At 50.8% G+C, this 27,066-nt stretch overlaps 2 protein-coding genes across 12 annotated transcripts in view; one reads left to right on the top strand and one right to left on the bottom strand.

Annotated features, from left to right (window-relative positions):
• The window catches only part of SBF1 (SET binding factor 1), an 82,888-nt gene extending 56,315 nt beyond the window's left edge, over positions 1-26,573 (top strand). For 4 of the 8 annotated variants that reach the window (XM_058189821.1, XM_058189818.1, XM_058189820.1 and 1 more), the window contains exons 8-42: positions 25-133; positions 1,538-1,651; positions 4,566-4,643; positions 4,835-4,948; positions 5,307-5,435; positions 5,561-5,659; positions 6,135-6,339; positions 7,316-7,428; positions 10,366-10,515; positions 10,604-10,672; positions 10,783-10,941; positions 11,033-11,277; positions 11,362-11,534; positions 11,621-11,694; positions 11,816-12,011; positions 14,341-14,477; positions 14,597-14,772; positions 15,119-15,261; positions 15,354-15,561; positions 18,903-19,099; positions 19,185-19,325; positions 19,839-19,931; positions 20,229-20,306; positions 20,576-20,745; positions 20,869-21,045; positions 22,285-22,386; positions 22,462-22,647; positions 22,739-22,865; positions 22,942-23,072; positions 23,169-23,402; positions 24,316-24,426; positions 24,529-24,746; positions 24,857-24,944; positions 25,180-25,311; positions 25,426-26,573. In XM_058189821.1, coding sequence (XP_058045804.1) covers positions 25-133; positions 1,538-1,651; positions 4,566-4,643; positions 4,835-4,948; positions 5,307-5,435; positions 5,561-5,659; positions 6,135-6,339; positions 7,316-7,428; positions 10,366-10,515; positions 10,604-10,672; positions 10,783-10,941; positions 11,033-11,277; positions 11,362-11,534; positions 11,621-11,694; positions 11,816-12,011; positions 14,341-14,477; positions 14,597-14,772; positions 15,119-15,261; positions 15,354-15,561; positions 18,903-19,099; positions 19,185-19,325; positions 19,839-19,931; positions 20,229-20,306; positions 20,576-20,745; positions 20,869-21,045; positions 22,285-22,386; positions 22,462-22,647; positions 22,739-22,865; positions 22,942-23,072; positions 23,169-23,402; positions 24,316-24,426; positions 24,529-24,746; positions 24,857-24,944; positions 25,180-25,311; positions 25,426-25,524 — 4,975 coding nt within the window. In that variant the 3' untranslated portion in view covers positions 25,525-26,573. Of the gene's footprint in view, positions 1-24; positions 134-1,537; positions 1,652-4,565; positions 4,644-4,834; positions 4,949-5,306; positions 5,436-5,560; positions 5,660-6,134; positions 6,340-7,315; positions 7,429-10,365; positions 10,516-10,603; positions 10,673-10,782; positions 10,942-11,032; positions 11,278-11,361; positions 11,535-11,620; positions 11,695-11,815; positions 12,012-14,340; positions 14,478-14,596; positions 14,773-15,118; positions 15,262-15,353; positions 15,562-18,902; positions 19,100-19,184; positions 19,326-19,838; positions 19,932-20,228; positions 20,307-20,575; positions 20,746-20,868; positions 21,046-22,284; positions 22,387-22,461; positions 22,648-22,738; positions 22,866-22,941; positions 23,073-23,168; positions 23,403-24,315; positions 24,427-24,528; positions 24,747-24,856; positions 24,945-25,179; positions 25,312-25,425 lie in introns of those variants that run through there. The other 4 variants (XM_058189824.1, XM_058189822.1, XM_058189819.1 and 1 more) reach the window with 3 other exon arrangements.
• PPP6R2 (protein phosphatase 6 regulatory subunit 2) overlaps positions 8,048-27,066 on the bottom strand; it is a 134,707-nt gene continuing 115,688 nt past the window's right edge. Inside the window, exons 23-24 of one of the 4 annotated variants that reach the window (XR_009155957.1) lie at positions 17,091-17,370; positions 8,048-8,545 (exon numbers count right to left, since the gene is read on the bottom strand). Coding sequence is in view for 3 of the 4 variants with exons in the window: in XM_058189830.1 (XP_058045813.1) it covers positions 17,235-17,370 (136 nt within the window). In the remaining variant the exon portion in view is untranslated. Of the gene's footprint in view, positions 8,546-16,058; positions 17,371-27,066 lie in introns of those variants that run through there. The other 3 variants (XM_058189831.1, XM_058189830.1, XM_058189833.1) reach the window with 3 other exon arrangements.

The following is a 27,066-nucleotide window of genomic DNA, read 5'->3' as shown; positions in this document are numbered from 1 at the left end:
GCTTTGTGGGTTTCTCTGTTACAGCTTTACGTATGTGCCCATCCTGCCAGCTCAGCTGCTGGAGGTCCTCAGCACACCCACCCCCTTCATCATCGGGGTCAGCTCCATCTTCCAGTCAGAGACCCAAGAGCTGGTGAGTGGAGAGTCCAACTGGGCTTCGGGAAGCAGGGCAGACCTGGGCTTAGGAGACCAGGCTTTGGGACAGGCTGGGTTTTCTAGTGGGCAGCTCCTTTCCCTGTTCCTGCTTTCTGGGAGGGCATTCTCTCTTCTCCTGAACTGCCCTCCGGGCAGGGCTTTTTCTGCACAGGTACTCTTGACGTAACAATCATTCAAAGTTTTCCCAGTGCTGAACAAGTGGTACTTATGACCAGCCCTTGAAACTCCAGCTAGTCACGGGACCCCACCAGTCATAGGATCGCAACTCCGGCACTCGGCAGATTCCCTGGCCCGCCATCTCCTGATGAGCCTCCGGCCACCTGTAGCTTCCTGCTGGCTTCTCCTTTGACTTCACTTGTTGCAAGCCAGAAGGAAGTTGCAAGTTGCGGTCACGTGAGGTCCTTGCTTAAAGACAGCAACAGAAGGGAACTACTGAAACATGTTGTAAGAATGCATTACAATGTGCAGGACTCTTTAGCTTAGTTTAAAGATTGGGGTGAATACACAGGCTGGGATAAGGACATGAAAATAGCCCTGTTGGATGAAGCCAAAGCCCATCTTGATGCAGCCCTCAGTTTCTCCCAGTGGCTGGCTGGATAGCTCTGTGGTGCTAATGAGAAGGAGGTGGGCTGCCCCTTTCCCATTGTCCTTCCCCTGCAGTGGGTCTCTGGAGGGAGACTGCCCCCAGCTGGAGGTGACATGGAGACTGAATGCCTGGAAACCTCCCTGAATTCATCCAGCTTTTCTTGAAAGCCCCCAATTACTTAATCTTAACCCTATCTTGAGGAAATGAGCACAGGGTGAAGAGTTTCCCCCTCGTCTGCTCCGAATCTTCTTCCAGTCAGCTTCACAGAGGCCCTTGTCCTGGGGACGTAACAGAGAGGAAGCTTTCTCCATGCCTAGGGGTTGGATTGACATCCAGGGCTCAGCCATCCTGGGAGACCAGGCCGAGGGGGGGGAGCAAGCGAGCACGTAGAAAATTCATAGCAGATGAAAGGTAACATTTCCTTACAGAATTTGGTCTCACAAAACCTGGCAGTGTTGGTCTCCGACTGGGCAGTGAAAGGAAGGCCGATTCAGGGAAGAAACAGTTGTTGACAGCAGCCAAATTGCCATGACTGTATTTTGCCTTGACTGTATTTTGCCATGACTGTATTTTGAGTGCCATGGATGCAGCGGCAGAGCTAGCTGCACTTTGGGCTTAATTCTATAAGAACCAGTTTGGCCCCTGGGAGCACCAAAGGGATCGCGTTCTGGGCTCTTGCGTTCTCCTCCTGCCCCTTTCCGGGAAGAAGTTCTGGGTCCTGCTTGTGGGGAAGCTTTCAGTTATTTGGGCCTGGCGGAGGCTGTGGACGTGAGAGGCCTTTGTCGCTTTTCCCAGCTGGACGTGATCATCGCAGATCTCGATGGAGGGACGGTCACCATCCCGGAGTGCATCCACATCTCTTTGCTGCCTGAGCCTCTCCTCCATCAGACGCGTGAAGCCCTCTCGATGGTGAGTGAGTCTCCCAAGGGGCCTGGAGAACCTTGTCCGAGTGGGAGCAAAAGCGGGCAGGAGCACAATGTAGATGGGGGGACACTGAAGGCGCCGCCATGCCCGGTGCTTTGTTCCTGAGCGCAGGGAGCTTTGATCATATCCTCAGAAGCCATATCTGCAGGAGGCAGCCGGTGCACATCCCTCGTTCTCTGTGAAATACCGGACTGAGGACGGGTTACAGCTGCTCACTTTCAGAAGCTGTTTGGAGTTGTACAATTGGTGGCAGGCTCAGTTGTTTTTCTACTTTTAGAGAACTGTAGGGTGTGTTTTTAATTCTGTTTATTTCTTTGTTTGGGGAACATTTGTAAATTTTCAAGGTATTTTTGCTCAGCTGTCTTATATAAATTGCTGGACATATAAGGTAGTTCATAAATTCTTTTTAAAAACTGTCACCAAGTTGATTAAAACAAAAGTAAAGTAAAGTAAAACATTAAAGCAAAGTAATGGAATCTCTGTTTAAAATATTTTCCTCCATATCTTTCTGAAAGAGTTGAGAAAACTCTTGGCTTCGGATTAATAGGTTGTTTCAAACAAAGCAAACTTGAAACAAATGTTTTAGTCTGGTAAAACCAGAACACAATTGTGCCTACATATGTAACATTTATACCCCTCATACTATTCACTTTTGGGGTAATACAGAAAAGGACTGAAAATAATAAAAACCTATGACAAAGAAAAGGAAATACAGGTAATGTCTGTCCATACCTTCCCTTCCTTGCTAACCATCTTTGTTGCACTCATAAATGTCTTCATTATCTTTTGTTTTGTAATTTCTCCCCTCTTTCAGGATTTCCTCAATTCCATCCAACCACAACTTTTGAGATTCTCTTTTCCCTCAACCGATTCTCTTTTTCTTCCTGTATTTCTTTTGCAATTTAATCCTCGTTTTTTTTTCATGATGTTAATATGCTGTCCATTCCCTTCAACATCCAATCCACATTTATTCACCCCTTGTTCGTTCTTGGCACCCCTTTTGTGTCAAGAAATAGTATTTACCTGTGAACTGGTGGGACAAGGACCCCCCCCCCTTGGCTTGCAAGCGAGTCCCTCGATTCAAGATTCTCTCTATTTCTCTGCATTTTTTCTGTAATACAAACTGTCAATTTTGTCATCTCAACCAGCTCCATCAACTTCACTATTTATTCTTTCATTGCAAGTAACATCAAATCTTTCCACCACTATGCATATCGAAATCATGCTGCCGTTATTTTAGTTAAATATAAAATAGACAGGACTCAAGGCACCGATTATACAGAGAGGCCTCAGAGTCAGTCCAGCACAGAGTGGCAGAGGTGTAATTTGCAGGCAGGAAGAGCATATCCTGGATGGCACAGCCAGATGGCTGACATTGTGTGCAGAAACATCTGCCCAGAATGTGCATGGAATAAGGCCCGCTGGAACATCTGCACCCTTCTGGCATTCCAGGAGGGCCTATAGATCCGGGCTCTGCTGGCTGCCCTGCTGGGGCACTCTGTGTTGGGAGGGGGAACGTTGAGTGAGAGACAAAAGTCCACTCCTGCACCGTTCATCATCTTGTTTTTTAGCCTTTATTTAATTGTTGTTAATTTTAATATTTATGCTTCCGAATCATTATTAGCTACTTTGGATAGTGAGATGGGCTGGTGATAAATTTAATAAATGAATGAATAAATACACGGGTCAGAAAAATAGTTTGATAAAATTTCAACTTTAGAAATCTTAGGACCCACATTTTTGAAATCCAAATTGTATCTATTCTTGAAAATGATTCCTTTCTATTCCTTTCTGAAAAATAACTACAATCTCTAGAATTGCCACTTTTTATGTCTCCACTAATGCTGAATTATTCATAAAAAAAAAGATGTTCTGTATAATAGCGGAGAAATCATTCCATTCTAATCTACAATTTTCACAGGGAAAACTTGTGAATTGTTCTATAAATTCTTTATAAAAGTTGCTTTAAATTCATTTGGGGTGCAGAGTCTCAAAACCTGAATTTCAATTCCATCTAATTCAACTTTTGCCTCAATAAATCTGCTACATTCATCACTCAATACAGTTCTGGTTTTTTAAGTCGTGCTGAAATAAAATCTTCCCAGAGTTTTGCAAGTCAAATATTTTATATCTTTCTTCCTAATAAGAACCTCGTGTAAGCTAATTATGCCTTGTTTTAATTTTTTTAAAGAGTGAAACTTTTTCCCCCTTTTCTGAGGAGCACATTTGTTCCATTTATGTTACACGTTCCCAGAAGAAGGAAAAATGTCTTTGTACAATAACATACTTCTGCCCATCCTATGGCCTGGAAGTGAGAATGTCAGGAGAAAGAAAAATGAATATAGTGAAATATTTCCCTTAAGGCTCAGGGTGCCCGAGGGAGGTGGTGGATGAGCCCCAGCCAGGAAAGAGTAAGCGCGTCACATTTAGTCTCTTTTTATTAACTGCATCCGTATTCACCTGGAGCTGGTCATTGGCTTCCACAAGGTAGGCTGCGGAGGAGAGTGGTCAGGCCGAGCAGCCATGGGGGCATTAACTTTTTATTAACTGCACAGAAGGTGGACGAGGAGAACTTTTAAGCTACAGGATGGGGACCGTTGAAAGGATACCTCGCCTTGTGTCCAGTGCAGTTGGGTTGGGGCCCGCAAACAACCAGGAGGAGTGACTTTCTCTGAGGCCGCTGTAGAAAGTAAGGAAGGTGATCTCGGTAGAAATAGGCAAAAAGGCGCTTTTTTCAAGGTCCAGGTGACATTTGGGCGTGGGTCAGGCAGGCAGCTGAGGTACAGCACAATCAGACATGTAAGTTGCATTTGCTTTAAAAGTTGTGGCCCTGGAGAGAGGGCGATGGGGGGACACCCCACCCCCCATTTAAACAAATTCCCTGACTTTGCCTGAGCAGGTCTTGGACCCAGAGTTGGAAATGGCAGATCTGGCCTTCCCACCCTCCACCATCTCTGCTTCCTCCCTCAAGATGCAGGTAAATGAGTGTCTTTTACAGAAGAGCTGGCTAGCTTGGCTTTGGGCTTCTCCATCCCGAATCTTCCTTGGGCTGCAGGGATGCTCAATGCACAGCTCTGCAAAGGGGCTGCGGGATGCAGGGGTCTTTCAGGACCAAGGCCGATGCTCCCTGTTTGCCTCTGACCTTCTCCCTTGCCTGTCTGGCTGCAGGATAAGGAGATCCGGGCAGTCTTCCTCCGGCTGTTTGCCCAGTTGCTGCAGGGCTACCGCTGGTGCCTGCACATCATCCGTATTCACCCGGAGCCGGTCATTCGCTTCCACAAGGTAGGCTGCGGAGGAGAGTGGTCAGGCCGAGCAGCCATGGGGGAAAATTCTCTCTGATCCACCCAACGTAGAAAGCTCTGGGGGGCCTTTAGCAGTGACATGTTCCAGGCGTCCAACACTCATGATCTGGTGATAGCGTTGAGGTTCCAGGATTTTATGCCCACAAGATGGAAGGTGGCGGTGGGGGGGGTGTTCTTTGATCAGGAACGGAAATTCCCTTGTCCAGAGCTGGGATGGGTCCATTTCTCACCCCGGCTGAGGTGAGATTCCGCGGTCTCAGGAGAGGGCTGTTCTGTGGGCCTCTGGCCTTCCCCCTTGGCACAGTTCCCTTCCCAGGCTTCTCTCTCCTTTGCTGCAGGCTGCCTTCCTCGGGCGGAGGGGGCTGGTGGAAGACGAGTTCCTCCCCAAGGTGCTGGAGGGCATGGCCTTCGCGGGCTTCGTGACAGAGAGGGGCCCCCCCTACCGGGAGACAGACTTGTTCGATGAGGTGAGAGGCTTGTGGGGAAGGACTCTGAGCCCCACCCCCCACATGCTCCAGCTGATGGGTGAGTGTGTGTGTGCGTGCACTTTAGAGTGCTTAAAGAAAACCTTCCTTTCTTTCCTCTTTCTTAGCTTGTGGCCAGTGAAGCCAAACGGATGCAGGCCGATGAAGGAAACAAGGCAAAAGTTCTACGCCACGTCAAGGAACTGGCAGAGCAGCTCTACAAAAATGTATGCCGACATAGCCCTGGGTGTAAGGAAGTGTGCCAGCCCTGCAGGCAGATGCCCTCTGTGGCATCCTTGCGCCCCTCCTCCTCCCCGGAGAGCACCAGCATCTCCTGTTTTGTTCCCACTTTGAGGATTGGGCAAGGGGTGCAGGCCCTGCACTGCATAAGTGCTTGACTGGGATTCCCCCCCCCCCCCGCCCTGTGTCTCTTGCGCACGCATTCAGACTCCGAATCAGCGGATTGCTTTTTGGCATCCAGCTCTACATCCCTGTTCTTGCTAAGGCAAGTCTTGTCAAGCAGATCATCCTGTAATGACGAATCAGTCTGCCTGATTCTGTTGGCGGCAGGAGAGATGCTGACCTTGGCTGAACATTTGGAGAAAATTCCCAAGGGCTCAACTTGCTTGGGTGGTGATGAGCTTTGGTCCTAGCACAGACAGCTGCTGTTCTTGACCTCTGCTGCCGCCTCTGTTGGTCCAGGAGAACCCTTACCCAGCAGTGACGATGCATAAGGTGCAGAAGCCCACGGAGGGCTGCCACCTGCGTCTGCACCAGAGGCCATTCCCCCATTTGGACGAAGGGACCATCCAGTGGATTGTTGACCAGGCCACAGCCAAACAGCAGACGGCACCTCCTTTGGTGAAAGCGGAGAAGAAAGCCATGGTATCATCTGGGCCACCCCTGGGTATGTGGGTGCCAGCCGCTGGTGCCGAGACGGTTACAGCCCTGGGATAGCGTGGTCCCTTGGTGAATTCAGAGGCTCTCTTGGTGGAGCATGTCTCCAGGCCGAGTCTATGGGCAGCTTGAAGGCATTTAGAAAAATGAATAATAATGGGAGAGGCCCTGGGGAGATCTCAACCCAGCCTATCTCTCTGAGGCAGTGGAGAAAAGCAGAATATAATTCTAAAGCATGAATTGATAACTAAAAGAATCAGCTTGAGTCAGAGGCTGCCAAGTTCTGAAAGGGATGGTCAGCCTTACCTTCTGCATGCAGGGTGGGTTTTAGAGGCCCCTTTAGACAACTTCTGCCGGGTTTAATAAGACAGGAGCCCCGAGGCAGGATCCGGCAAGGACCTTCTCGCCTTCTGGGTCATACTGTGGTCATCAAGAAGTCCCCAGTTGCCAGGAGAGGAATTGCCCAGCGCCACTGCAGCTCCTTGGCAGAGGCTCCTGTCTCAGGAGATGTGGTGCTACTATCTGGATTAGGTCACTTCTCGCTGATCTAGATCTGGTGACAGCAAATTCATTGGATGGCCTTTTATTCCACTCTCACTGCCAGCTTTGTAATGACCTGGTTTCACCTTCCCTGCCTTCGTTCTGAACTCTGAAACTTCCGTATTCCCCAGCCGTTCCTATTGAAGGAGCTGCTCTCCTCTCCTGACTGTTCTGGTTGCCTCTGTGTGCATCTTTGCCAGCTCCACAGTCTCCTTTTTGAGCTTCAGAAAAAGGAGATGGTGGAGCTTTTAAAGGCTGCAGGAAAGAGCAGCTCAAAGAGAGATTGCAAAGCAAGGAGGCTCTTGAATGCCCCTACTGGCCTGGGTGAGGTGAGGATGCTGCTGGCTGTTCTCATGGCCAGTTTTGGCTCAGCTGGTGCCCTGGAGGCAGGCAGGAGGGGCGCTTTCCCGGGACCTCCGACAGAAGCTGGCTTTTCTCCCTTCCAGGGACCCTCATGGAGCGGAACGGGATTCTGCTGGCCAACAGTGCCCGTCGCCTGGAGGTGGTCAGGAACTGCATCTCCTTTGTCTTTGAGAGCAAGATGCTAGAAGCCAAAAAAGTGAGAGCGGGGGGGGGGGGCTCCCTGGGATAGGCAGCCCTCCTTCCCTCCACAAGGGTGGGGTCTATGCCGAGGTTGAGATTTTCCAACAGAAGTGTGTAATGTTAGAGTGTATTTCTGTTAAGAGTTTGCAGCAATCCAACCAGCCCACAAGTAAAGAATTCAGCAGGATTCATTTATATAAGAAACTTCTTTATATACAATACTATACAGCAGAAGCCAGAACCAGAACTCAGAATCCAGAAGTACAGAAGCAATAATCACAGAAGCACTCATATATATACAGATCAGTGAATTTAAGCCACACCCAGGCTCCGAGCTGTCTGAGTCACCAAACAGTACCCATTAGCTGACTTGTTACCATGTCTATTCCTATTCATGAACCCTTTATACACTGTCACTCATCCCTTCATGACTGGAATAGGCATAAAACCAAATAATATTCTTCCCATGGTGCACTCCACCCAGTGGCTTGGTCATTATATCTGCCAGAAGAAGAACAGTGAAGCAAGCTAATTAATTTACATTTGATGGCTTCTCTTACATTCATATTACATATAGTATTTAATATCCACATGCTTGCTTCTATTCTTTACTCTGTCACCTGTAGCTATTTCAATGCAAGCAGCATTATCCTCAAACATCATTACAGCTTCAGTTACTTTTATGTTTAAATCCTTTAACAGCTGTATGTACCAAGTTACCTCTGAGCAAAGCTCAGACAGAGCAATAAATTCTGTCTCTGCTGTAGAAATGGCTACAGTTGTTTGTTTTCTGGACTTCCAACCAATTAAAGTCCCTCCATTGGAACCTTTTGTCCCTGCAACACATAAAGATTATCCTGCTTTATGCTCTGTGCACATACATTGCCATTTCTCTTTATGAGATATTTCCCATTTACAAATGTGGTCTCAAACCCTTTTTGGTCTAGACTAAATAGTATATTTATTATATAGTATATAATATATATAATAGTAAATTATGCTCCATTTCAGGCACACATAATACGTTATTGAACTTTTCTTGTAGACATGGAATCAACACACTGCCTTTTCCACCGACTTTAGTTTTCTGGCCATTTGCTAAGGCTACTGCATCACCACCAGCTGGATCCATTCTGTAAAACAATTTTGAATTATTAATAATTGTTTGACTAACCCGACTGTCAATTAACCATTTGTCTCTGCTATTATATTAACTAATTTTTGCAACAACAAAAGTTTTCTTTCTGTTTTTCTGAATTTTTTCTGAAGAAAAAGTTTCTGTTTTTCTTCCTTGCAAACGGTTTTTCTTTATAGAAAATCTTTGCTGGGCTCTCTGGTCTTTGCAGACATCTTGTTTGTTGCTTTTCTCCCTTTGCTCCTTGGGCCCCCATCTCAGGAATTCCTCCTCATGGCTTTTTCTAAAATGGTGTTTGTTTTCTTCAGAAAGCAAATAGGCTTTAAGGGCTTCCATTCTTAAGTCCTGTTCTGTTTTGCACTCAGCAATGGCTGAAACAATGTCCCATGTTTCATCGAGACTATTTTATACTAACAGCACCTTCTGAGGTTAAGGAATCTTCATTCCATGCTGTTCCAACTCAATAAATAAAGTTTGCATTTGCACCAAATGCTTCGCCACATTCTCATGTGGCTGCAGCCAGGCTCTGTATAATTGTCTCGATAATTGCACAATATTGCATGCTGATGCACTCACCTTCACACTTCTTAATTTCAGCCAGACCTCCTTAAGATGATATAGGCCAGTGCCTTATCATACTGCCTTTGATCTGAAGCTGCTAATGGTGCCTGGGATGGATAAACAACAATATCCCAGAGCTCCTTAGCCTTCAGGAAGCATTCCAATTTTGCAGCCCAAATGATATAATTCTTCTGTCCCAATCGAGGCAGAGAGCTCTCCTGGAAATCAACAGCCATCCTGCAAGCCTTCTCTGCCTTCTTTCCTTTTACTTTTTTAACACAGGCAGTCCCTCAGCTCAATTACAGTTCAGTCTTACTGTGTCTGGTGTGTTCTGGGCCCATAGCCTGTTAGAATTGGCAGCAATCCAACCAGCATACAAGTAAAGAATTCAGCAGGATTCATTTATATAAGAAACTTCTTTATATACAATACCATACAGCAGAAGCCAGAACCAGAAGTCAGAATCCAGAAGTACAGAAGCAATAGAATCACAGAAGCAAACGCACGCACGCGCGCGTGTGCGCACACACACACACACACACACACACACACACACACACACACACACATATAGAGAGAGAGAGATGTCGGTCTTTGGTTATTCGGGTTTTCTCCCGCGTAAAATTGGAAGTGTCTTGGCGACGTTTCGATGAAGTCTCATTCGTCATCTTCAGGCTGGTGTTTACAGCTTCGTGCTTCTTGCTCCTAGAAGCACGAAGCTGTAAACACCAGCCTGAAGATGACGAATGAGACTTTGTCGAAACGTTGCCAAGACACTTCCAATTTTACGCAGGAGAAAACCTGAATAACCAAAGACCTACATACAAACACCCGCGAAAACCTCAGAAAACAAATATATATAATTTCTGTCACCAAACAGTCCCCATTGGCTGACCTGTTACCATGTCTATTTCAATTCATGAACCGTTTATACACTGACAATTTTGCACTACATACTTTCACTATAGAAATTTTTTAAAAGGGCCCATTACCTATAAAACAGAGGTTTTAAACATGAGCCAGACCAGTTGCTGGATGCCTTTCCTGTGACCTGTGGTTTAAGGCAGGACAGAACCTCCAGAATACAGGTTTCTGGGTGGGGGTGGGGGAGGAGAATTGGCTGCAAAGAGACCCCCTCTCCCAACAGCAGAGCCTCCTTCCTCGCTGGCCACAGGCTTCCCCAGAGCAGGAGAGGCTGTGGGTGGGGTGGGGGCAGATGTGGGGCCCCTACTGACTGCTGCCCGGTTTGCCTTGCAGCTCCTGCCGGCTGTGCTCCGAGCCATGAAGAGCCGGGCTGCTCGCCATTGCCTCACCCAGGAGCTGAACCTCCACGTGCAGCAGAATAGGGCCATGCTGGACCATCAGCAATTTGACTTCATTGTCCGGATGATGAACTGCTGCTTGCAGGTGCAGCTGGAGGTCTGGGGACCCCTCCCCACCCTAGTGCCCGGCTTCCTTGGGGCTGAACCGCAGCATTGCTCTTATCTCATCACAGGACTGCAATGCCACGGATGAGCATGGGGTCGCTGCTGCGCTTCTGCCCTTGGTCACCGCCTTTTGCCGCGTAAGTAGCTGGGCTGGCATTGGTGGGATTGCGGTGGCTGAGGAGGGAAGGGACATGGGTATTCTCTGCTCAAGGCATTCCTTCCTTTCTTTCCTTTTGCCATCCTCCAGAAACTCAGCCCAGGAATCACTCAGTTTGCTTACAGCTGTGTGCAGGAGCACCTGGTGTGGACCAACCTTCAGTTTTGGGAAGCCATGTTCTACAGTGATGTGCAGAACCACATCCGTGCGCTCTACCTGGAGAGTAATGAGGAGGACTGTGCTGAGAAGGTAGGGCTCAGCTTGGAAGGAGCAGAGAGGGAAAGGCTTTTGAGGCAGCTGCCTCACGGCTCATCAGCTAAACTGCTTCCCTGGTTCCCAGATGGCTGAGGAGGAGTCGGCTCTGGATATCGCTGCCGTGCAGTGCCGTCTTTGGCCCACCATGAGCCGGGAGAAGCAGCAAGAGCTCATTCAGAAGGAAGAGAGCACGGTCTTCAGCCAGGCTATTCACTATGCCAATCGCATGAGCTACCTCCTGCTGCCTCTGGACACCAGCAAGAACAGGCTCCTGCGGGGCGCCGGACTGGGAGACGCCGAGAGCGTCAGCAACAGCTTAATCACCAGCAGGTAGCATCCCATTGAGTCGGGCAAGGGCCGGGTGGAGGAGGAAGAGGAGGCTGTTTGTGCTCAGGGGCCTCTCTGCCTTCTCAGCATTGCTGGCAGTGTGGCAGACAGCTATGACACCGAAAGTGGCTTTGAGGATGCCGAAAGCTCCGATGTGGCCAACTACGTGGTACGGTTCATCAACCGCTTTGTGGATAAGGTCTGCACAGAGAGCGGCGTCACCAACGAGCACCTCAAGGGGCTGCATGTCATGATCCCAGGCAGGTGTCCCCTTAGCTGAGAGTGGTTGGGAGGGGACGGGGTGGCCCGGAGAGGGCTCTCATTGCCTTCTCTTCTGTGATCCCAGACATTGTCCAGATGCACATCGAGACCCTGGATGCCGTGCACCGAGAAAGCAAAAGGCTCCCTCCAATACAGAAGGTGAGAGCTCCAGTCTGGGCATCTGGGGGAGGAGCTGCTCACAGGAGTGAGGCAGGCAGCCTCAGTTTCTGCAGGCTCATTGGCCTTCTGACTAGACGTGAGCAGGTTTTGCTTCTCGCAGCCCAAGCTCCTCCAGCCGAACCTGCTGCTTGGAGAGGAGAGCGTGATGGGTGGTCTGCGGGTTTACCTTGTGCCTGACGGCAGGGAAGAAGGCACTGGAGGCAGCCTCGGGGGGCCTCCTCTGCTTCCGGCTGAAGGAGCAGTTTTCCTTACCACCTACCGCATCATCTTCAAGGGCACACCCACCGACCCACTAGGTAAGAGGGCACCAGAGCGATGCAGGCTTCTGGGAGGGAGTGCCAGGGTTCAAATCCCTAGTACAGGTCTCCTGAGCGAGCAGGGGGTTGGACTAAATGACTTCCAAGGTACCTTCCAACTCTGTTACTATTGCCAGGGAGTGGGAGAAAGGTCCCTGCCTCTGAAGACAGGCCATCCTAAGACAGGCCAGACCCCACGGGGGTCCTTGAAAGAGGCCACGGAGGAGCCCAAGCCCAACTGTCTGCTTAGTGCAGGAACCCAAATTAAGGCAGGTTGGCTGAGAGAATGAACCACTCTTGACCATCCCCCATGGGTGACCCCCCTCTTCAGGTATTTATAGAATCTCTCTTGTGCGCATGCGTGCACAGAGAGAGAGAGAGTGCTATCCTTTCACAAGATTAAATGTTCCAAACTCTCAATCCTCCTTCCTAGAATTTAGTTTATAATCCCTTAATCAACCATATATCAATGCCTGAATCCTTGAAATCGGGTGCCCAGAACTGGATCCTTGAGATGGGATCTCCTAGTGCAGAATAAATGGGGGAGGTGACCTGCTCTGGCTCTGATGATCTTAATCGACTCCAAAGGAGCCTAGAATCGTGTCTGCTTGTTTTGCAGCAAAGGAGCATTCTGACATGCATTTGCCTCTCTTGCATATTTATTTTGTTATTTATACTTTCAGCCTACTTCTTTAATCGTATCAATATTGTTTTAAATTTTATTTCAGTCTTTACGACATTATAGCAATAGCACTTGCACTTATATACCGCTTCACAGCCTCTCTAAGCAGTTTACAGAGTCAGCCTCTTGCCATCAACAATCGGGGTCCTCATTTTACCTACCTCAGAAGGATGGAAGGCTGAGTCAACCTGGAGTTGGTCAGGATCGAACTCCAGGCAGTGGGCAGAGTCAGTCTGCAATACTGCACTCTAACCCCTGCGCCACCACAGTTACCTGTCCCATTTGTGATCTGCAAATCTGATAAGCATTCTCTCATGCTCTTAATCCAAGTCATTAATAAAATCGGGTCTAGGTAGACTTCAATGTTGGAACCTGTCCAACAAACGCAGTTCAATAGTGAGAAATGCAAAGCATTCATTCATTCAATTTCTACAGCTGCCCATCTCAATCAATACCTCTGAGCAGCTTACGATTCAAAAAATATATTCAAACTGCTAAAAGCATTTTAAAGGAACAGAACCAATAGAAACATCCAAAATAAGCATATATGGCAGCCAAAATACTTGCCTAGTTAACAGCGCAGCCAGGAAATGAATGTGCCCTTAATACATTCAGCGCCCAGGCTCAGGAACATGGGAAAAACTAACAGGGCCGGGCCCATTCTAATCTCCGAAAGGGGGATGTTCCATAAGAGCAGGGGCCGCTGTGGAAAAAGCCCCCCTTCTAGTCTCCTTCAGCTGGATGCTGGCCTCTGCAGCACGCCCACCCTATTTGGCCTAGGCTGGACAAAAAACAATTCGCCTCTATTGCGAAAGACAGTCCCTCAGCTATCCTAGTCTCAAGCCAGGCTTCAAAGGTAACCACCAAGCCAATTTTGCACCTTGATAGGAAACTGCGTACCTGCTTGTGAGAAGCAGCCTTGGTAGGCTCCAGAGAAAGCCAGAGTTGCCATCACGGGAACGGGTGGCTCTGCCCTGCCCATCAGAGGGCATGATAGTTGTTCTAGTTTAATCCTTGCATGTTGATCCTTGCATGTTGATCAGAATAAGTGGAACTGTCGGGGGGTATAGAGAGGCCCAGCTTGTTGCAGTAGAGCTCCCATAAAGCCTCCAAACCACTGAAAATGGAGGCATGTTCAGCACCAGCCATGATTATTCGTTCCTTCTGTGTAAAAAATAGGAGACACCAGGGCAGCCTGTGTGACTTCTTCCCTTGTCCCTGGCCGTGGCCAACAGAGAATTCTATAACTTCCCCCGAACTGGACGGTTGTAGAGGCTGGACTGGCATGGCTAGATTCGGGGGTGGGGGGTGGGGGTGGGGGCTTTTCAGGAAGGGACAAGCCACCTCTTCTTTGGGGACAGACACATGCCCTCTTGCAGTGACCTGGTGACCTGGAACAGCTGTGCTTGCTCTCTCTCTCTCTCTCTCTCTCTCTCTCTCTCTCTCTCTCTCACACACACACACACACACACCTGGGGAGGAGTCAGGTAAAGCAAGGAGGATCCTGGTCACATGGGCCCCATTGCTAGAGCTCTCTGCCCATCCCAGCACCACCTGGTTGACATCAGCACCTGGGCTGTAAGGGAAGGCTCCTACCTGGCTCTCACTAGTCTTCCCTCTCTCTCTCCCTCCCCTCCCCCCCCTCAGTGGGAGAGCAGGTGGTTGTCCGCTCCTTTCCCATCGCCTCTCTGACCAAAGAGGAGAAGATTTCAGCCCAGACTCCCTTGGATCAGTTCATCCAGGAGGGCTGCGCTCAACTCCAGCTGCGTTCCTGTACATTCCAGGTGAGCTTGGATTTCCCTTGGGGATCCTTGACCCTCCCTCCACCCTTTTAATCCCTTCAAGTCAGTGCTGAGGGAAGCCGGGGGAGCGGAGCCTGAGCCTGCCTTGATCTGCCCTCCAGGTGCTGCGCATTGTCTTCGATGAGGAAGTGGCTTCGGAGAGCGCAGAGACCTTCCGGAAGCATCTCGGCAAGTTGCGCTACCCCCAGCACGTCTCCGATACCTTTGCCTTCACGGTGGGACAGACCAGCAAGCCTGCTCTGCCTCCCAAAGCCAAGGACAAAAATCCGTCACTCAGGTGGGGGAGGGTCTCCTTGGCTGACTCCCTTGGGTCGGGGGAGGGGCAGCAAGCACCCCGATTTTTCTCTTTGCTTCCTGTGGGTCAATTAATATGGCTCTGAGCAAGCCTGGAGTGAGCAGAGGCTCATGGGGGAAGCTTGCCAACCCCAGCGCTCCCACACGAGGGAGACAGAAAGGGGTTGGGGGGGACGCTCGGGGTCCCATCTCCTCGGCTGATGGGCATCTCTTCAAGCAGATGCTCCCAAGCCCAGCAGAAGGAGGGGGGTGTCTCTTCCTGATGGGCCTTTCGAGGAGGAGCTGCCTGGGGTTCACAGGAAAGTGACTTCTCCCACCCACTCTTTTAGGACCATCTCCAAGAACCTGGTAAAAAATGCCAAGAAAACCATTGGCCGCCAGTACGTCACCCGCAAGAAGTACAGCCCGCCTCCCTGGGAGCAGCGGGGCAGCCAGCACCCGTTCCCTGAGGACAACGAGGACGAGATCTCGGGTAGGGCGGCTGCCCCCCTCCCTAATCACACCTGGGGCTGGGTGGGCGGGGATGCTTTCTGGCCTCTCCCTGATGTGCCTTTTGATGCGCAGTGTCTGAAGAAATGGAGAGGAGCACCTTGACCCCCTCGGCAGCCATCAGGCCCTCCGACAAGATGACCATGAGCCACCTGGTGGAGCGAGCCTGTTGCCGAGACTACCAGCGCCTGGGCCTGGGCACCCTGAGCAACAGCCTGACCCGCTCCAAGAACGAGCCTTTCCGCATTTCCACTGTCAACCGGATGTATGCCATCTGCAGGAGGTGGGCCTGGGGGGGTGGGGTGCGTTTTCTCTTCCAAGCTGCCCTGAAAGCATAGACGACCTGGCTGGCTTCTCTCCCCTTCTTGATCAGAACAGAGGAAGGAGAAAAGCAACCCAGGAGGAGCACTCTCTCCCCATACTCAGCCTCTGCCTCTGGAGCTTTTATGGGGGCTTGGATAGCACTTAAAGAAAAAGAAAACCAAGGAACACCCCATCAAAGTCTGTGGCATTGTAGCTGCTTTAGGAAGCCACACTGGTGTGCCAGGGATGCCTCCATGGGTTGATCCAGTCTCTGGGGCTCTAGGAACACCTAGATTATATTCCTGTGGTGGGAAAGCTGTGAGGCTGAATATTTGGCATTTGAGCAGGTTGGGCCCCTTGACAGAAGCTCCCTCATTTGTGCGGCCTGGCCAGCAGACTCCCCCACCCCACTCCTCTTCCTCGGCTTCTGTCTGCACCTCAGCTGAATTGAGAGCATGTCATACAGGGCTCCCTGTATGGACTTCTTCTAGGAAGTCAAGAAAAATAGTTTTAGTTCCCATATCTCCTTTGAAAATTCAGTTTCAAAGCCTTTTATGTATCCAAACATAATGTCAGTACATTTGCTAAAACCGTGTAATTTTAAGTTCAGTTCATTCATGTGAACTGGGAGATGTGCAAAAAACACCAGTGTGGTGACTCACGTACGATCACCGTGCTGAGGAAAATGTTCCAAATTCTTATTTTTGAACACGTAACTTGGTTTCTCCATAGCCCTCCACAGATTCCAGCAATAATGCAGAAAACTCTCACTTGAGAAGGGCTCCAGTAGCTTTTAAATTCACTATTTTTGTTATGGCTGTTGTTACATCTTGTAGTTCTGTGAACCCTGCCTTGCCACACAGCCCCTCTTGGTAGACAATGCAATGAAATGGCACACCTGGGTGTCCAAGAGCTTCCAGAAACGGTGAAATTAGTGAAGAAAGCAAGCTTTGCCTCCCTCCCCCATGCTGGATGCCCCATCTGTCATTATAGAGGCAACTTTAGACATATTGTCACTTGGTCACAAAAGTTGGCTGCTTCGTTCCCTGGTGTACTTTCTCCGGCTCTTCCTTCATTGTTTACCCATCAGACAGCCTAGCAATAGGAACCAATCAATGAAATGACCTCAGGATTCGTCAAGACAAATTGAAAAATATTTGCAATTATTTAAGTCTCCTTTTAATTGATGTTGTATGTCAGAGATGATTTTCATCACTCTGTCTTTAATGTATTCCTGCTGACTGGAAAATCAAATACGCTTAATCTTTATTTTGCATATCTTGAAACAAAAAAGTGCACCTTTTAGAAGAATAAATTGAATAAATTCTCCTTGACCTTTCTGTGCTGACTTATGGAGCAAGTAATGCTGAAACGTGCTGATGTTAAATTCCTAGGGCAGGGGTGTCAAACTTGTGGCCCGGATGTGTCACGCGCTGGCCACGCCCACGCCCGGTTTAGCAAAGGGGGGAAGTTGCGCTATGTCACATGACACAAGTTTAACATTCCTACCTTAGGGCCTCTTAGGAATTTGTTTGATTGACCCTCTTCGAGGTGCAGCTGCTAAGATGGGAGTTCCTTCGTTGCTTCCTCACTTTTTTCCTCAAAGCCAATGACGATTTGTTTCAAAATGTATTTTTACATTCTACATTCTACTTATGATGGTTTCTTGGCATAATCAGCACAACAATTTGCCATTTCAGTCAATAACGTACTTCTGAGTCTGAAGATTCGGCCACTTCCTTTATCATTGAGTTGAGTTATTTTCATTTGAGATTCATCTATAACAGGGCTAGAACATTAAAGAAAAAAACTTTGTGTTACAAATTACAAATTTTACAAGAAATGAGAAATGTTCATTTTAAGTAATAATTACACAATAACATTAAATGAATATTTATTATTAATCAAATGCTAATACGGGTTGGATTGAAACTAATGTTCTCACTTAACAACCTGTTGTGGTCTGCCAGCAGCCTGCGGAGCTGGCAGCGGAGTCAGACAGTGAGAAGGCTGGGGAGGAACATGGGCCTGTCCTGGAGTCTGGAGAAGGCCCAGATGAGGGCTCTGCATCGGAGGCAGAGATGGGGCCAGGGCCATCTGGGAGTGATGTGTGGACTCCAGAGCCCCCAGAGTCGGACAGCAGAGAGGCAGAGGAACAGGAGGAGCCTGTTCTTACTTTACGCATGCGCAGAGCTGCCAGAAGGCAAGAGCAGCTAAAGCAAAAGGGACGACTCGGGAGTAAGGCCAGGAGATGATTAGCCCCTCCCATAAGGCTTAAAAGAGAAACAAAGGCACTTGAGTCTTTTGCAGGAAAGCAATGTTGCTTACTTTGTTTCCAGTCAGCATATCTTGTTTGTTTCTGAACTCTGTGGGGCTTTGGCAGGGTGTCAAAGAAGATAAAGGTTGGTGATTATCCTGAAGGACTTCTTCCGAAGGACTTGTTTTGCAACTAATTGGGATTCAGCTGGGAATGAACGTAATTCTCCGCTGTTACAAATAAAATAGGTTTTTTTGGGACTAATTGTGTATTGTAATGACTCAGTAAGCCTAGGTCACAACACAACCGTTCTGCTCAATGACTGTTACAACCACTGCCTGAAGTTATGACCGTTGTAGCGCCACTGCGGTCACATGATCAGAATGTGCTGCTTGTCAGTATGCCTATTCTTGGGACCAGAGGGACGCTGCAAGCCCCCCCCACACACACATCTGTCTTCCCTTTTGGCCACCCAGAGCCTTGAGGGACAGTGCAGCATTCTTTGTTCTTAAAGCAGATTCAGAGATCGCAGTTCTGCACCCTCTACAGCTTCCAAGAGCCATGTGAAAACACACCCCATCGTCTCATGATTTTCAGGGCTGTGTGAGACCAGTGCTCACTTGCGCAACTTCCAGGGGGTCCGGATGCTTTGCGAGAACACAACCCGTTCTTACACAGCCTCTGATAATCACACAAAAGCACCCCGTTCTCGCATGATTTTCAGAGGCTCCGAAGGACACACAACACACTATTCTTATGTGGCCTTTACAGCCTCCAAAAACCATGTGAGAATGTGGGGAGGGGGCATACTTCCTGTTGGTTATTGGGGAAAGCTGGTGTGTCAGCCAAAATGTGTCGTGCCACCTTTGATGCATGTGTCATATATTTGCCCGATTGTCCCAGACCATAGGACAGGCCTGCCTGGGTGGAAATGCTTGATGTGGCCGAAGCTGGTAGGTCTGAGAAGCCTGGGAAAAAGTGTTTCCTCTCCAGGTGATTTGCGTCTGGTGTTCCTACCGATAGGCACTTGCACTGGGGCTACAGGCTGTGCTTTGCCTCCGCAGCTACCCAGGACTGCTGATCATCCCGCAGAGCATCCAGGACAACACGGTTCAGCGGATCTCACGCTGCTACCGGCAGAACCGCTTCCCGGTGGTCTGCTGGCGGAACTCGCGCACCAAGGCAGTGCTGCTGCGTTCGGGTGGCTTGCATGGGAAGGGCGTGGTGGGTCTCTTCAAGTCCCAGAATGCTCCTGCCACAGGTACCTCTTGGGCGGGGTCTCCTCGTGGTGCCTTCCTCCTGCCCTCCCCTCCCCTGAGGTCCTACCCTCCTGCCTCTCTTTCCAGGCCCCTCCCAGGCAGACTCGACCAGTCTGGAGCAAGAGAAGTACCTGCAAGCCATCATCCACTCCATGCCCCATTATGCGGACACCGGTGGACGCAACACGCTCAGTGGCGGCTTCAGCTCTGCCCATGTGAGCCACTCAGGTGAGTGGGTGGGCGGGCTTGCGCTGGAGGCCGGTCCAAGAGAGGTCAGCTGCTCTTCTTGAACCTATGTGGGCACTTCAAGGAGCCGCTCTGGGTGTGGCAGCTGACATAGCCCTGTGAAGCCAGGTGAAGGGAGCCTCGGCCGGGTGAGTCACATGTAGCTGGGGCATCTCCATCGCATTTATTAGCAGGTTCCCCCCCTCCCCCCCATTTCATTGCTCCGCACAACCCACCCTCATTTCTTGTTTGTCTGACTGGCATTGGCACCACCTGGAATGGCTGGCCTGTGGCAACTGGGACCTTGCCCTTACCCACCACACTGCCTGCCCAGGAAAGGGGCCCAGCAGTGGCAGTGGGAGGCTCAGCCTGGTGGGGAGGGTTTTCTGCCCTCTTGCGGGATCTAGGGCTGGAGGAGGAGGGTATGTTTCCCAGGGGAATCTGCCGGGGGTGGTGGAGGGAAAAGCTGCCCTTCCAAGCCCTGGTGGGAATGTCCGCCTTCTCTTGATGCTACAGATTCATCTGAGAAGCGGCAGCCCAAGCTGGGGTCTCTTATGAAGCAGGTGATGGGCGGGAGAGACGAAGGGTCCGGCACGGGGAGCCGCGGAGGTGAGATGTTGGCAGCGGCCTCTGCCATCCCCCTGGCTCGCTCGTTTGCTGGCTGGTGAAGGGGTGGCTTCAGGTGATGGAGACAAGTCCTGCTTCCTTGCAAAAGCAGAACGATGGGGTGGGGGATCCCAGATTGCCCTACAGCTCTCCCAGGCATTTGTCATTCATTTTGTCTGCTCCTCCATCGAGTCATTTGTCCCCACCCCCCGCCCCTTGTCCACCCCCACCCCGAGAGTGAGCAATCCCCCCGACCCGTCTCCCCTTGCTGAGATGCCTTTCCATCGTGTCCCCTCTCAGCCCTAGGTCACAGAACTAGGGTAATTACCTTCTCCAGCCCCAAGAGTGCCGCATCAAGGAAACCCGACTCCCCCCGAGGTACTGTATGGCCACCGAGCTTGCTTACGTGGGCCTCACACGTGGCTAACTCATCCCCTGCAACCCCAGCCGGGCAGGCCCTCCTCTGTCCACCTCTGTCTGTGCACTAACTGTTCTGCACCCTCACTGCATGCTCTGTGCTTCTCCCCATGCTTTGGGGTCCCCTCTTAGGAAAGCTGCCCTGCCCTGGATCCTGTCCCGCTTTGGAAGAGTGGTTCACTCCAAAGGGGCTGCATTTCCTATGCTGATGGGTGTCATTTTCCTTCCAGGCAAGTGGGGCAGTATTCGAGCCGGGGGCCGCTTAAGCAGCTATGCCTTCAACATGGATATCGGGTCCCGACTGGCTGGGAAAGAATTTGTGGCACAGCCCAATGGGTCTCCCTCAGAAGCCGGTTTCCTCCGCCAGCTGTACATAATCGGAGACAAGTCCCAGTTGCGGGTACTCTTGGGCTGGGCTAGGCCTGGGGAGATTGTTACCCTCTCTCTCCACCACAAGAGCTGGGGAGCCAGGAGGGGGTGCTAAAAGCTGCCTGTGGAAAGAAATGCTGTTTGTGCTTCCCAGGGAATAAAGCCGGATCCTTTGCAGCACTGGGAAATGGTGCCCATCGAAGTGTTTGACACGCGGCAGGTCAAGAGCAGCTTCAAGAAGCTGATGAAGGCCTGCGTCCCTGGTAGCCCCTCCCCAGAGGCCAGCCCGACCTACCTGCGCTCCCTGGAAGAGTCGGAGTGGCTGGTACAGGTCAGTGGCAGAGAACCTAGGTCCGGCCTCCTCCTCGCCACTTTGCCCCCTCCACCCTGGTCTTGACCCATGGGCTGTTGGCTGCCCTAGCCTGTATTTCTGACCAGAAAGGCAGCCTGCACTAAACACACACACACACACGAACTTGCCTTCTTGATGTTATAAAGATTGTGCAATCTCGGTCTCCCCCAGGAGAGCAAGGCAGCCCTCGTCATCGAAGGCCGGGGGTGGGGGGGAGAACTAGAGAGGTTTGGGCCAAGGTTCTGGGCAGGTCACCAATGCAGGATATTAGATACGCTTGACCCCTGTTTTGAGGATATTATTAAAACTTTCCTTTTTCTCAGGCATTGGACTGCTTTACTACCTGGTTGAGATAGGCTTTGTTCTAATTACGGTTTAATGTGGTGGCTTGAAGGTTGAGATTCTTGTTTCCTGACACAGCAGGGGGGCAGGGGGAGGGTTAATAGGCTTGTGTTCGGTTATGACTTTCACGACTTGAGCCTCTCCCAACTGCCCCTGCTCATGCTTTGACCCAGCAGGAGGGGCAGCCTCTGGGTGCCGTGAGCTCAGGTGTGTTGGGGGCAGTAGGGGAGCCTCTCCCACCGTGGCTCTGGCCATTGGGAACATTGCTCCCTCTGAGATTAGGTAGAGGTGGGATGGAGCCCGACTCCCAGCTGCGTCGATCGGTGTTTAGATGATGCCCACCTGTTGGGTGTTTGGTTTTTTGCATTCTGTAATTTATCTTATTGTAAACTGCCTAGAATCATGTGTGTGAGATGGGCAGCTCTACACATAAATACACAAAGGGGGGCCTCCTCGAAAACAGAGACCGGGCATTGGGCAGTCTTAAAGATGGGATTGGGGTTAGGGTTATGGTCCTAACGGGAGTAAATCCAGAACGGTGAGCAGCTGGCATCAATCGGGTGCAGGGAGATGGGGTGAATTATGAATGGGAGAACTGAGAGAAAAGGATGGTGGGAATCAGAGGCTCCAAGAAGTGAAGGAGAAGACGGAGGGAGAAACTGAGGGACGTGAAGTGGGGCAGAGGAGAGGGGAGGAGTGGCTGCTTCAGCCCCATTCAGTGTGGAGGATGGTTCCCTTCCAGGAGTCGAGAGGAGAAATTCTGGATTACAGGGAGGACAATTATCATCTGTCCACATACTGCAGGAAGCCCTGGGGAGGAGGGGGGAGTGAGGTTGCCTGGAGGCTATTAGGCGACCTTTCCTTTCTTTATGGCAGATCCATAAGATCCTGCAGATCTCAGTGCTTGTGGTCGAACTGCTGGACACGGGCTCCTCGGTCTTGGTCAGCCTGGAGGATGGCTGGGACATCACCACTCAGGTCAGCAGGCCTCCTCCCAGAAGTGGCCCCACCTTGGCCCCGAGGCTTCCCCTGACCCGCCTTTTTCCCCCTCAGGTGGTCTCTCTTGTGCAGCTGCTCTCAGACCCCTATTACCGCACCATGGAGGGCTTCCGTCTCCTGGTGGAGAAGGAATGGCTGTCCTTTGGGCACCGCTTTGCCCATCGCGGGGCTCAGACCTTGGCCAGCCAGAGCAACGGCTTCACACCCATCTTCCTGCAGTTTCTGGACTGTGTCCATCAGGTGAGAGAGAGAGAGAGGCTGGCCCGTCCTGGCTTGCCCCTCTCAGTCTCCCCTTCCTCTTCCTCCTCCTCACCTTCTGGGTCTCTTGCAGATTCACGCACAGTTCCCCATGGAATTTGAGTTCAGCCAGTATTACCTGAAGTTTCTCAGCTACCACTATGTGTCCAACCGCTTCCGCACCTTCCTCCTGGATTCTGACTATGAGCGCCTGGAGCTGGGTAAAGCGGGTGAGAGCTAAGAGGGTGGCTGGAGGCCGCCAGGACCAGCCAGCTCTGAACTGACTTCTGCTTGCAGGCCTCCTGTATGAAGAGAAAGGGGAGCGGAAGGGCCCCCAGACCTACCGATCCGTTTGGGACTATGTGGACCGGCTGAACAAGAGGACCCCCATCTTCTTCAATTACATGTATGCCCCTGAAGATGGGGAGGTGAGTGCCACCCGGTCAGCCAGTGGCGGTCTTGGGCGGAGTGTGGGCGGGGGTTGGGCTGGATGGCGCGTCAGCTGCTCTCTGCCTTGCGTTCAGGTCCTGCGTCCGTACAGCAACATTTCCAGCCTGAAGGTATGGGACTACTATACCCACGAGGCTCTTGCAGAGGGGCCATCCTATGACTGGGAGTTGGTGCAGGACCAGGGGGAGCTCAGTGAGGAGGCTGGCCAGCAGGACACCAGCACTCCCCAAAGCCATCGCAAGATTGTTTGGCCCTGTTATGATAGTTGCCGCCGGGTGGAGCCAGACGCCATCTCTCGGCTGCTGGAGGTGAGCAGCCGTGCTGGGCCTGTTTTGGGGGTGGGGTGCGCTTGCAGAGGGATGGCCAGTAGTTGTCTGGGCAGCAGCCTTTGGACAGAACTTGGGCAGGCCTGGGAAGCGCTATATCATCCCGGTCGATTGGAGGAAGGCACTTCAGACTGTGCAATTGAAATCCCAAGGGCTAGCGGGGCTCCAGGGCACCCTTCCTCTATGGTCCCCTCCACAGCCCCAGAGTGAGAGTTGCTGTTCCTCCTGTTACCACGCAGGGCTTCCCGGGGAGTGGGGGCGGGAGGCATGGAGGGGGGGGGGAATCCCGCAAGTTCAAAATGAGAGGGGAGTTAATAACGACTCAAAACATTCTTAAGTGGCCTCTGAGGCAAATGGCACACCAGAGTGTCAAACAGCCACCCCAAGCAAATATATCTTCCATCTTTAAATTGGGGGCCTCAGAGCGTTCCCCCACCCCCCCGCAAGCCTAGAAGCCGGGTTTCCTTTGCTGCTGCTCGAAGAGAGGAAGAAGGTTAAGGCTAAAACTAAGCAGACAAAGTGGGCACCTTTCATGTTCGCCATGAGATTTTGCACCTGGTGGTTTCCATGCAGTTTTTCAAAGGAAAACATACAATTACAGAGGGCTGTGGTGGGTTTTTTTGGTTTTGGCCATTGAAGCTGTTCTACTCTGATTGACTAAATTATTGATACACATTTTGATGGTTTATTTAAAATTCAGCATATACCTACATTTCAAAGTTCGGAAATCCTTAATAAGTTGCCCATAAGAAAAAGAACAAATTACTCTTACTTTCTCCAATTAGTCGCAAGCAGAAATTGGTCAAGGATTTGGGTTTTGGGACCCTCTGGTTCTAGGAGAGGTGACTTAGCAGGCAGCCTTGACCAGTCCTGTCCAACCCCATCCCGGTTCCAGGAGGTGCAGAGTCTGGAGATGGAGCTGGGCCAGGTGCCAGAACGCTGGAAGGAGACCTGGGACAAAGTGAAGGCTTTCCAACAGTCGGAGGGCTCCACGCTGGACAGTAAAGTAAGGAGTCCAGCTGTGCACATGGAGTGGGGGTCGGGAGCTGCTTTTGCAACTGGCTTTTATCAGAATGTCTTCCTTCCGCTGACTACCCGTCTCCCACAGGCAGCACCCAGTTCTCTCCTGATGGCATCCAGCCTGTCGCATCAGCGACGCTCCCTCGGCGTCTACCTGCAGGAGGCGGGCAGCGGCAGCTCCACCTTAAACCTCAGCCTGGACAGTGAAACCAGCAGCTCGTCCACCCCCTCAAGTGGGAAGCAAAGTGGCCGTAAGAGCACTGGCACGCTTTACAGTCAGTTCCAGATGGCAGAGAGTGAGAATCGGTGCGGATGGGTGGCTTGGGAGTGTCTGGGTGGGCATAAAGTGGAATGGAACCCATCGACTTCCGCCGCCTCCTCCTCCTCCTCCTCCCTGAGGTGCTTTTCCTCCACAGTTCTTACGAGGGCTCCCTCTACAAGAAAGGGGCCTTCATGAAGCCCTGGAAGCTGCGCTGGTTTGTCCTGGATAAAACCAAGCATCAGGTAGGGGGAGGTTGGCAGTGCTTTGGTGGGCAAGGTGCCCTTTCTGGAGGGAAGGGGCCTGGCTGGTTAATTGGCACAGCTCTGACCTCTGGTCCTTCCTGCCTCCCCCTTTCCTTCCTTCTTTCTTTTTTTCCTTCTTTCCTTCCTTCCTCCCTCGCCCCCTCCTCTCTTCTTCCCTTCCTCCCCCATTTCCTCTCTCCCTCCCACCCACCCTTCCTTCCTTCCTTCTTTCCAGCTGCGATACTATGATAGCAACCTGGACACAGAGTGCAAAGGGGTGATCGACCTGGCTGAGGTAGAGGCCATCACGCCAGGCACCCCCACCATGGGAGCCCCCAAGATGGTGGATGAAAAAGCTTTCTTTGATGTAAGTGACCCTTGCATTTGACAGTGGGTGGTCCAACTGTGATCAGGGTGAGAAATGGCCGGTGCAAGGTGCCCCCGTGCCCCTCCTTCTCAGGATTGCACTTCTTCTTGGCAGGTCAAGACAATAAAGCGGGTTTACAATTTCTGCGCCCAGGATGTGCAGCTGGCCCAGCAGTGGATCGATCGTATCCAGAGCTGCCTGTCTGATGCCTGAGGTGCCATGCCTGCCTGCACAGCACAGGACAGAAGGAGGTGGGGGGCGTTGCCCAGGAGGGAGACCCCAACCTGGTTTGGCCACGTTTGCAGGGAAGGGCGCGGCTGGCCTCTTCTGCCTTACGAAGAGGAGAGTTCGTCACGCGCCCGGCCTGGCGGATCCTCAGGAGGGACTGGCCCATCTTCCATTCTCCAGAGGTTGGCAGAGCCATCGGACTTCCATGCCCCGGCTGCCTCCAGAGCAAGTCTGGCCGGCCAAGAATAGGCTTTGCTCTGTCAGGGAAGCTGGTCGAGGGCCTGGCTGCAGGGCAGAGGTGGCAAGAGTTTGCTGCAAAGCATGATACCAATCCCCCCTCCCACATCTGGGATCTGGAAGTCCTGATGCCGGGAGGTTGGAAGGTAGAAGGAAGGGGTGGGGGCATCTGCACTCTGTCCCTTAATGTTGCTGCTGCTGCTGCTGCCGCTGCCGCTGGACAGAATGGGCAGTTCCTGGTCGAAGGCTCAGTCAGGTAGTGGGGAGACATTTGTTTGTGACAAACCCCCCCCCTCCCTGGTTCTTACTCACTTCCCAGCCCTCGCTTTTCCCCCAGCATCCTCAGGGCTAGTCCTGGAGTGCGGGACAGTTAATGGCCTCCCCTCCATCACCACCCCGTTGCACCCCCCCCCCCGGTGTGCTACCTAGCACCCAAGAGCAAATCATGTGACTTGGTCTCTCTGCTCCTGCTTCACCACCACACACACACATACACACCCAATCCCAGGCTGCACCCCTGTCCGTTCCTTCTCCTTTTGAACAGGAGACGGGAAATGCCCTAGACCCTCTGCACAGTATGGAGCCCCCCTCCCCCTCCTTCTTTTTTATTGGTACCATAAAGGCCATGGCTGGTGTGAATTTGGGGGTTTTTGTAACTTCTTGAACAGTTGTAGATTATTGAAGTTTCTGTACATTGTGTCAAACCTAAAGAGTTCTTGTATTGTATTGTGCTTAGAGGAAAAATATATATGAAGAGAAAAAAACTAATGGAATTTAATTAAAAAAAAACATCACGAGTTTGGCTAGATGTGACTCTATGACTCTCTGAGGGGTTCCTGCGGCCTTCCTGCCACCTATCAGTTTGGTCCGGATGCTCTTTTAAGGTCCATTTCAGAGACCTTCCAAAGCAATGTACTCTGACTTGTGGGGGCGGGCAGCGGAACAGTTTTAAATAATCATAAGATGGCTGCTTCTTCCAGGCCAAGTCCTGCCCACCAAAGGGGGATTTTGTTCAACATGCAGAAAAGTTGATGCGATTTCATTTTTGACATCGTTTATTATATTAAAAGAATGAAGCTAGAAAATGAAATATTTAAAAAGAAATATTAATTTGATAATGTATTTCAGTTTTATTCTTCTGATGCATTTAAATACCTGTTCATTCCTGGATTTGCAATCTACAATGAATGACAGTCTTAATAATAATAATAATAATAATAATAATAATAATAATAATAATAATAATAATAATAATAATAATAATAATAACCAACCCCCTGCCCAGGCAGG

This window comes from Ahaetulla prasina, chromosome 7 (genome assembly GCF_028640845.1).
Source record: "Ahaetulla prasina isolate Xishuangbanna chromosome 7, ASM2864084v1, whole genome shotgun sequence".
NCBI classification, from domain to species: Eukaryota; Metazoa; Chordata; class Lepidosauria; order Squamata; family Colubridae; genus Ahaetulla; species Ahaetulla prasina.
Note: the sequence above shows the minus strand (reverse complement) of the source record. Positions and strands in the feature narration are given on the sequence as shown.